Source organism: Gobio gobio (assembly GCF_949357685.1).
Source record: "Gobio gobio genome assembly, chromosome: 19".
Taxonomy (NCBI): domain Eukaryota; kingdom Metazoa; phylum Chordata; class Actinopteri; order Cypriniformes; family Gobionidae; genus Gobio; species Gobio gobio.
Window position 1 is genome coordinate 38,083,640 of NC_137112.1, and position 10,086 is coordinate 38,093,725.

Genomic DNA, 10,086 nt, shown 5'->3' on the forward strand with positions numbered 1-10,086 from the left:
CGGCCGACTTTACGTTTCAAAACTGCTCTTCAGAACCCTACGGGTGACGTCACGGACACTACATCCATATTTTTTTACAGTCTGGTTTAAACCAGTCAGGTCAAACCAAGACCTGGAATGGATGTTCCTTAAACAATGAAGAAACTCTACCAAACAATCCACAAACTCTGAGAAGGAAACTATAAGCTAATATGACTGGATTCACCAAATGATATGCGTGCAAGAGTTGTTTGTTCTAAACGTAAGTGAAATCAAACCTCTCGGTCCAGAAATAAACAGATTTTGTTCTGCTGACAAGAACTTACATCACCCTTTTTGTAATATCCGATGCATTTTAGTGTCTGGACTGAAATCAACCTGCTCTGCAGAACAACTGTTTAGACTGACCGGGCAAACTCATGCAGTGAGAAGCCAAACTTCCTGCGAGAGAAAGAAATTTGTGTCTCTACAGGAGCCAAGGAGAAAAAAAAATCAACACATACAAAGTCACACAGAGAGATTTGCTCACACAATCGTCTTTCCACAGCAACCACCTGAAAGCGAAGCAATTAATTCTGCCTCAAAGCATTACACCTCACTCCACAGTTTAGACTCGCACTTATTCTTTTAGTTTCTCACTCTCGCTTTCGCCCTCACACATACGCATCCCTTTGCTTTCTTTCCATCACTTGCTGGCGATTCCTCAGGCCGTAGACATAAAAATGGAATCAATACAAAACCACTCGAATGCAGGGAAGCCACAGAACTATCAAAATAGCCCCACCAAGGCTTGACACAAAGCCAATATATACTGATCAAACTGGGTAATTAGTCATATCCTTACCCTTGATGCAATAGGCTTTTTGTTCAATGCTTACTTTTGCTCAATCAATAAAATAATCTCTGTATGCTTTCAGGCCCTTTAAAATCCATCAGGTGCATACTGGTATTACATTTACTTCAAACTGTTAAGAAAAACAAGGAGACCCAGTAGACAAACAAACCAGGAAAAACCACCTGTTGACAACAGTATGGTATTTAAATCAGCAAACAGTGCTAAAGCTAATGTCCTGGTCCGTTTTGAATAAAATAGGTTTGTGTAAATGATTAAAGAAAGATAGTTCACCCAAATATTTATATTTTGTCATCTTTTACTCACCAAACCTGTATGGCTTTTCTTATGCAAAACACAAAAGATATTTTTGATCATGCATTTTTTTTTTCATACAATGAAAGTCAATGGGGTCCAATGTTTTAAAAAATGTTTTATTTAATGTAACCATATTTTGTCATCACTGGCATTAGAAATATTTGGACATTATATGGTAATTTATCATCCTTTTTCACCATCATTCTCATATGTCACTAAATGGATCAATCAATTAAGAGTTCGTTAAAATCATTTGCAAAAGCATTATCACACAAATTCTGAAGACTTTGAAGAACATGAAGTACTGTATGATTGACTCTAGGGCTGTCTGTCACAATTCTTCGATTCAATTTTAGTACTCAATTAAAAAAGCCTCGATTCCAATTCACCCGTGTCAAATAATCTGCAAAATATCGGAAGTGGTACATTCCACAGACAAGAATACAACCGCATTATTAGAATGTTTTCTAAGGCTGCAGCTGCTGCACGATGCATTAAAACCATTTAAAACATTGCATAGTGCCATTGTGAATTCACAAAGGCTGTGATTTAATTCAATAAATATGCCCTGCAGGTTTAATATCAGGGTTCTATTTTGCAACCCTTTTTCCTACCGGTGCGACCAACATTTTTTTAGAGGTTGCACTGCCGTGACTACAGAGTCATTGTCAAAACATCAATTTGGCACATAGTTCTGTTATAAACCAGAGATGTCAGATCAAACAGAGCTAACATGGAAAACCAGGAGAGCCATAAATGAACAAGTTATAAAAGGCTTTAAGTCCACACATCAGCAACATTTACCATGGATTTCATGTAAAACTAACTGTAACCATGGTATTGTGACAGAAATAGTCAAACACTTACAAGCACAACCCATTTTTTCCCAGCACTTCAAAACTCTAATATTATCATATTTAAAGGGGTGGTAAACCGCGATTTCACTATTCTAACTTTAGCTAGCGTGTAATGTTGCTGCTTGAGCATAAACAACATCTGCAAAGTTACAACGTTCAAAGTTTAAAGCAAAGGGAGATATTTGCTTTTAAAGAAATCAGTTTCTAAGAACTACAGCAAACGGCCAGTAGGCGACTACACACATTCCTCCAGGGCTTGCTGACATCACCAGGCTCAATATTTACATAAACCCCTCCTCCGAGAATATTAAATAAGGGGGGGTGAGGCCATTTTGTATCGCGGCGCTGTTGTGGTTAGTAGGCTGGAGTGTTGTTGCCGCGATGCCGAGGAAACGCTGTTATTTTCATCCGGATTGCAGGTCTGGGGTACTTGCTCTGTTCAGCCTTCATAGGGACGGGGGTGCGTTGCAGAGCGTTTAACATACAGCATGTTATATGCACGTGTGTTTGAGTCAGCGGGGAATCAGGCACGCGCAGGGCTCCCTGCAGAGGAGATCTAACATTTAAGCACATCTAACAGAGGAAAACATCCACCGTCTTCGCGATTTCAATGCCAGATTTGCACAACGTCAGCTGCGTGAAAAAAACACTGCCGGTGCGTGGATGCACGACGCGCGCGCTGCACATTTCACGGAGGACAACACAAACTTCGCGAGTTCAATACAGGATATGCACAACGGCTTGTCCTGAAAGCTGGATTTACAAACAGAAGCTGTTCACGGGCCACAACCTGTAAGTCTGATTTATTTTTCATCGATGTGTTTTCCTGTAATAGGTTGTAGCAAGGAAGTAAACAGATGACAACGCTGTTCTGCAAACCAGTCTGTTAAATGCTCATTCATACTTAACGATATCCGACGAACATCTAACGTTACAAACACTAACGTTAAAATCTCAACAGCGAACCTGGCATTAGTGGAAATGATTCTTTGATTAGAGCTTTTATGTATTGTTTATCTTCAGGCATGCTAAACATGCTTCTGTGTGTGATTTGGCTAACTTACTAAAGTCAGTGCTTAGTGTTCGTTTTGGGTTAACGTTAGTTCTTGCGACAGATATTTGGCTATAATCGTTCTAAAAATACAAAAGTTAAAGTGCCATTCAGTAGCAATCATTATAGATCCGCAGTCTTTACTCTTGAGGACTGAACAGGTTCTGCTCGATCATCTTCACTCAAATGTTCTGGGTCTGATTCGAGCTCATATGGTTTTATTGACGCCGTTGTTTCTAATACTGAACAGCCTCCGGTAAGGGGCGTGACGTTTCCGACGTGCACTGCGGTTAGCGAATCACAACACACTGGGCCAGCTGACCAATCTGAGCCCACTGCGTATTTTTGAGGGACTGGCTTCATACAACCCGGAAAGCATCAGGCCGTTTTACAAGGAGGGACAGAGCAGTGTAGAATAAAGGTCAAATATATGACAAATAAGGCAATTTTTTTTTAAACGAAGCATGAACACATGTTACAGTGCACCCCACAAACACAGCCAAGCCTTCAAAAGAATGTGTTTTACCACCCCTTTAAAGCTACACTGTGTGATATTTTCCCCCATCTAGTGGTGAAAAGGTATATGACCATCCAGAGAATTTTAGTTTCTGTTCCTCTCAATTCTCAATTCAATTTTAACTCCTTCTGTGGCCGATTTAGTCCAAGATTAAAGCTACACTGTGTGATATTTTCCCCCATCTTGTGGTGAAAAGGTATATGACCATCCAGTGAATTTTAGTGTCTGTTCCTCTCAATTCCGATTTCGTTTCAACTCCTACGGTGGCCGATTTAGTCCAAGATTAACATGGCTTCCAGTTCGACCTCGTCCACATTCGACACGGTGCCTGTGGGATATTGGTTGGAACTCAACTGGCCTAATTATTCGGCTAGAAAGAACTGCAGCTAATCCAGAGTGAACTTTGATGATAGTAATGTTTATTCAGTCATCCAATTGCAAGGCATAAACAGGTTTGCGTGGATATGTACATAAATGTGGTTTCTGTGAGAGAACAAATAAGGATGGTAAATATACATGATAATGACATGACAGAAGATACACAGTTAAGAACTGTATAACTATACTTATAAGTTACATTTGTATAATGTAACCTTAAACCAGAGCTTATTGTACCATATATAGGCACTAAATGCAGCTGCATTAAAATGAGCGGAGCTGGCACTGCTGCTGCTAACAAGCGGTGTCGGGTTACAAAAGTGTGTGCAGCTTTAGCACCGCAGTGCGCTCTGTATAACAATTGTTAATATGCCGATCAGACCTGATACATATTTCCATCAACATACATTACAAGCAAATATTTTCTATAAACGAATAAACATTGTTGATAACAAAATAACTGAATGATTATTCAAATAGGTGAGCATTATGCTATTGTATGTTGACACAAAAATACTTCTGCGTTGACATCAACTGAATTACGCGATGACACACTCTGAAATACATCTACAATGACAATAACTATTATTACTTACGGAGTTATTAACGCACAGAAATACCACACAAGGAAAAACAGACTTTTGAGGAATAAACAAGCCAGGAAAACTCCGTATAACTCTGTTACTGGACGCTGCTGAGATGAAAACTCTCTGCGCATGCACCAGACAAGTCTGAACAAGTTGACGCGCACATGCGCGAGGCAGGGAATTTTGTACAGTGCCATTGAGTGTTAAAACCGGTTAAAACGCGAAAGGCGAAGCTTGAATTTACGGGTATGTCCCTCTTTGGCTAATGTACTTTCAAGATGGAGGGGCAACATGGCGACCACCATTAGATCCCATTACCTTATGTATTTTCAATGGCATATTATAAACTTACGAGAATACTTTATTACTTGAAAGAAGTAAATATACATTAAGGAGCACATATATTATTGAAAGAACTAAGTGTTTTTAGCTAAGAATAAACTAAAAAAGTTACACAGTGTAGCTTTAACATGGCTTCCAGTTCGACCTTGTCCACATTCGACACGGTGCCATCGAGTGTTAAAATGCAAAAGGCGAAGCTTGAATTTACGGGTATGTCCCTCTTTGGCTAATGTACTTTCAAGATGGAGGGGCAACAGGGCGACCACCGTTAGATCCCATTACCTTATGTATTTTCAATGGCATATTATAAACTTACGAGAATACTTTATTACTTGAAAGAAATAAATATACATTAATGAGCACATATATTTTTGAAAAAACTAAGTGTTTTAAGCTAAGAATAAACTAAAAAAGGTACACAGTGTAGCTTTAAATGTTATTTTGAATGTGATGACCAAAACATTATTTAATAATCCTTCAAAGATTGCCCTCATTTATAAAACTAAACGTTTCAAGATGTAGGAAAGCTCACACTTATTTAAAGCTGCTGTCCATAACTTTTTTTGTGCTCAAAATGTATAAAAATTACATAATGAGAATGTACAACATGCATCCATTTTCCAAACCGTATTTTTGTCTTACCCTGAATCATTATGGTACACTTAAGTGTTGGGCGATATGCCTAATTTTCCAATTACCATATCTTCAGCCTGTGAGATCGGCGATACACGATCTTATCGCGTCGGGCGGAGCAATTACCGTATTTCCTCAAATAAAAGCCGGGGCCTTTATTTACCTGAACTGCAGAAGGTCACCGGCTTTTATTTGAAGCAGGCTTTTATTAGGGGCAGGCCTGTAGTTCACTGACAAGCTAAAACATATCGCATTAATTATCGCAGGCGATACGTCCGTGATAATTAATGCGATATGGCTCAGCTTGCCAGTGAACTACGGCTCTGTGTAGTAAATGCCGCTCTATCTGAAAGCAGGTGATGCCGATTTACTACTAATCAAGGAACCGGCTTCACTGACGAGATGCGCCTAACAATGTCATGCGATATATCGCCCAGCCCTAATAATAATAATAACTATGATCATAATATTTTTATTTAATAATGAAAAATAAATATTTTTTTAATTACATTCATGGGGAGCGAGCCAGATATCGTCTTGAAATCGCCAACAGCTTCAGCTTTCGGCGATCTCTCTGCCCATCGTCGATACACGATACTATCGTCTATCGGCACAACCCTAACACTTATAATAAGTGTTTATATTGGGACTATTTCAGGCCAGACTGGCAGAAACCGCTGCGGAGGAGCACAGTCCCTGCGTGACTCGCCATGGACATAAACAGAGAGAAGTAGCTCCGGCTGCAATGTTCTTCCGCAAGACGCATGCTGTTCTGTTTATTAACCGCTAGAGCGCAAAAAGTTACTGACTGCAGCTTTAAAAATAAAAAAGACATTAAATTACCATTGTAACCAGTAGGTGGCTGCAGAGGAGCGCTTATTGGCTAATTTGCCATTTCCACTCCCTAATATCTTCTGCTTGTGAATTAATATTAAGGCATTATGAATGATAATAATTAAAGTTCATTTTATCTACATCTCAACTTGCTTTATTGTCAACCCTAGTGCTACCAAATACTCTGTAGAACTCAGTGGCTCCATTGCTGCTGCCCTCAAATGTTAGTCTACAGCCATGTGAACTGCACGTTGTAATTTCTTTACATTCAGTAATACAGTAAAAATGGGGGTGGGGGGTAATTTAAGGTGTGCCCCTAAGAAATTTCAGTAAGGGGCTACAGTGCTGCTAGTAAAAAAAAGTTAGTTTGGATATATATGTGCTTTAATTATTTATGCGTGCAGTTTACGTGCGTCTCAGAGCCATATGATTACTTGCTTTTGATACTTTATGTGAACCAAATACTATTGCCTCATTGTTATTATACATGTATTTTAAGACATTTTAAAGGCTTAGGTCTATTTTATTACCACACAAAAATCTGATCAGTTGATTAATTGTCAAAATAATCGGCCGATTACGCGATTACCAAAATAAACGCTAGTGACAGCTCTAATTGACTCAAAAATTACAGTCAACTACCACAGACACTGAAGAGGCCACATACCCACCAATATTCAGAATAGCAGTCAATCAATATGGGCTTCTCAATGACCGTCTCCTCCAATCTAGAATATTCGGTTACCTTCTTGAGTACAGTAGCTTATCAAGGAAAAACACCCAAGGACTGTAAATAACTGCATATCTGTAGATGCACTGCACTCAATGCTGTTAAACCAGACAGTAGACAACATAATCGGTTATCTAAATCTGTCTCCAATCATCATAAACAGAGTATTACTTATCTTTCTAATAATCCTATACCCTCTGTCAGATAATATTACAAATATTCTTCTGACAAATGAAGACTGACATGCTGCTTGTCTTGAAGATGGGATGAAAGACGACTAAATACAATTAATTACACCTTTTAAATGTAAAAAGTTGGCCATGTGCAACCCTTCACTCTTAAAAATAAAGGATCCAAAAGGGCGTTTTCTAAGTGATGCCTTGGAAAAAACATTTTAGGTCCCCAAAGAACCTTTTAAAAGTCTTAAGAAAATTTTTTCGTCACTATTACGAACCTTTTGTGCAGTGGAAGTGTTCCATGGATGTTAAAGGTTCTTCATGGAATCATTAATGCCAATGAGGAACCTTTATTTTTAAGTGTTGACTGACAGGTGAAAGTCTTGCAGGGTGACACTGACCCACTGCTTAAGCCTCACTGGGATAAAGCCGCGGATAATCCAGCACATTTCACACCACTTGTAAACATCTTCCAAATTAACCACTCAAGACAACAGCCTCAGTGATCAACTGACCAGCTGTCACCAAACTGATCTTTCTACTTGAGTTAGATTCAGTGACAAGTCGACAACCACAGACTTAAGCGGTGATATCACAAGGCCTTCCTCAAATATTTGTCATCTCTTGCACAATTTTGCAACAAATCATGGGAGCGACACTGCAACAAAACCACACAATAATGTTATCCAGACGTACTCACACTGAGGTGCAAGAAACTGGGAATAAACTTAATAAGTTGACATGAAGTTATGTACAATTTGCAAACAGTAGATGAGTGTGATTAACCGCATAATGTTTACAGAGTTTGACAGATCAGTGTTTGATGCTAGTGTTGTTGTGTTTCTTAAAGGGAAATGAATAATGAATAATGACTGAGACTGTCATTCTGCAAAACATCTACTTTTTTGTTTTAAGGGAGAAAGAAAGCCAAACAGTTTTAGAACAAAATGACAGACAGTAAATGATGACAAAACTTGCCATTTTTGAATGAACTGTCCCTTTAAGTAGGGCAAAAGTTAAGATGGTTTAGGTGCACTCAGTAAAGCTGTGTCTGAAATTGCCTGTCTGAGTATGTATGTACTACAAATTACACGAGTCGGTCATCCAGGTACTTTTCTACTATATAGTAGGGAAGTATGCCTATTTCAGATGCAGCCAAACCCTTTGTCCCAATGTAGTAGTTTGGGACAACTAAGCATATTTTCAAAGCATAGTTTGTTGAAAGGAGTAGGCCTATACCAAAAGTGTGGGTCCGTGCACACTACGGCTAATTCTGCCCACAACCCACTGCGCATTGGAGGAGGAGGATTCGAATTCAGAACTACAAAGATGAATAAAAAGTGTTAAAAAACTACAAACATGGCAGATGTGTGTGATCGACGGAAGTAGAGGGGTTTAAATAAAGGGGTTTGAGTGACTAATAATCAACATTTAATCTGATAAAAACAAACCTGCAACAGCAATAGGAACTTTTATAAAGATCCATTAGGCCATTCACTTTTAAATCATTATGCAAAAATATGAGGAGAGTTCTCCGCATGAAAGACCTACGACTGGCACTCTGGCAGATCAACATGCTTCTTTTTTCTCCAATACGGTAAGAAATTAAATGAAATAAAATATGGAGGATGACAGGATGCACGTAATAACAATGCGAATGAGTGACTGTTAAAGACGCAACTTCATGACGTGACAATATGTCCTAAGCTTGTCTACTCTTCTGCTACACACTCAAAAGTATGTCCTTTTTTTTCACAAAAGAGTAGAGTATAAGAGCACTTATAGGTAAATTGGGACGCAGCATACGTTTTTGCTCTGTTCGGCTTAATTTAGTATTTTGTTCTGACACCTATTGGTCTAGATGCAACAGTTTGTTTACTAACTGTTGCCGCTACATAGAAAGCAGCAGCATTTTTTTGTTTACTTTTGTTTTTCTATATCTCATACCACACAGCCATAAAATGTACATTCTTGGATTCAACACGTAGGCTATAGATCTTTTTGTGCATAGTTGATATATCAGGCTGCTTTGGTACTATACATAACGTAAACGTTTTTATTTGTAGTAGTAGTAGTAACGTTAGTCCAAAAACAGCATGACAGGTCCGGTCATGTGATGTCAACATGGCGTTGCCCATGAGGGACCCGCTCCAAGTAGAATTAAACAGCTTTTACTAGAAGACTGATAGGTCTGTAGTCTTCATGTCAAATAAATGTACACAATTTTAAATATATTTCTTCATAGTGCTATTCGTTTCATTGAATGTATTTTTTTAATTCTCAAAAAAAATACGGAGTGCACCTTTAAGTGATCAGTGTCCCATTCCACTTCAGAGAAGTACAATCTTCATTACTGCAGATCTACAACATTTAAACTCCCATATGCCTCACATAAGGTTTATTCTAAAGACCAGGCCCTTTAAATGTGGACTGCACTGTCCGAAAGACGGGCCTTGTTTGTAGAAAACACATTTTTACCTTGTAAACATCCCCGTAGGTCCCGCTGCCTATCCTCTGGATAAGCTCGAAATCCTCTTGCGGATTTCGCCTGGACAGATCGAAACTAGAGTTCATCATGGGGACTCCGGCCTCTGACTATCAGTGTTAGATTTGCTGGGGGTCCTGACACGGACGAAAGGAGAAAAACGGGAAAAAAATAAACATACGGCGTCAGAAAGGAATCTCAGTCGCAGTACTTAACTAACTTTAACATGGCTTCCCGTGAGCTTCACTGCGCATGCGCTGGGCTCGTAGAGTGGAGAATGCTTGGAATGGGAGGATGAAGACAGGAGGAGGAGGACGGGTTGGGTCAGATGACCAGAGACTCAAAGGCAACAGCAGATTGCCTGCTT

At 39.1% G+C, this 10,086-nt stretch overlaps 1 protein-coding gene across 21 annotated transcripts in view; it reads right to left on the reverse strand.

The window, feature by feature from the left end:
* map4k3a (mitogen-activated protein kinase kinase kinase kinase 3a) overlaps positions 1–9,978 on the reverse strand; it is a 98,908-nt gene extending 88,930 nt beyond the window's left edge. For 11 of the 21 annotated variants that reach the window (XM_079844121.1, XM_079844112.1, XM_079844115.1 and 8 more), the window contains exon 1: positions 9,713–9,969. In XM_079844121.1, the coding sequence (XP_079700247.1) occupies positions 9,713–9,811 (99 nt within the window). In that variant the 5' untranslated portion in view covers positions 9,812–9,969. Of the gene's footprint in view, positions 1–9,712 lie in introns of all 21 variants that reach the window. The other 10 variants (XM_079844118.1, XM_079844110.1, XM_079844120.1 and 7 more) reach the window with 2 other exon arrangements.
* Positions 9,979–10,086: the final 108 nt, after the last annotated feature.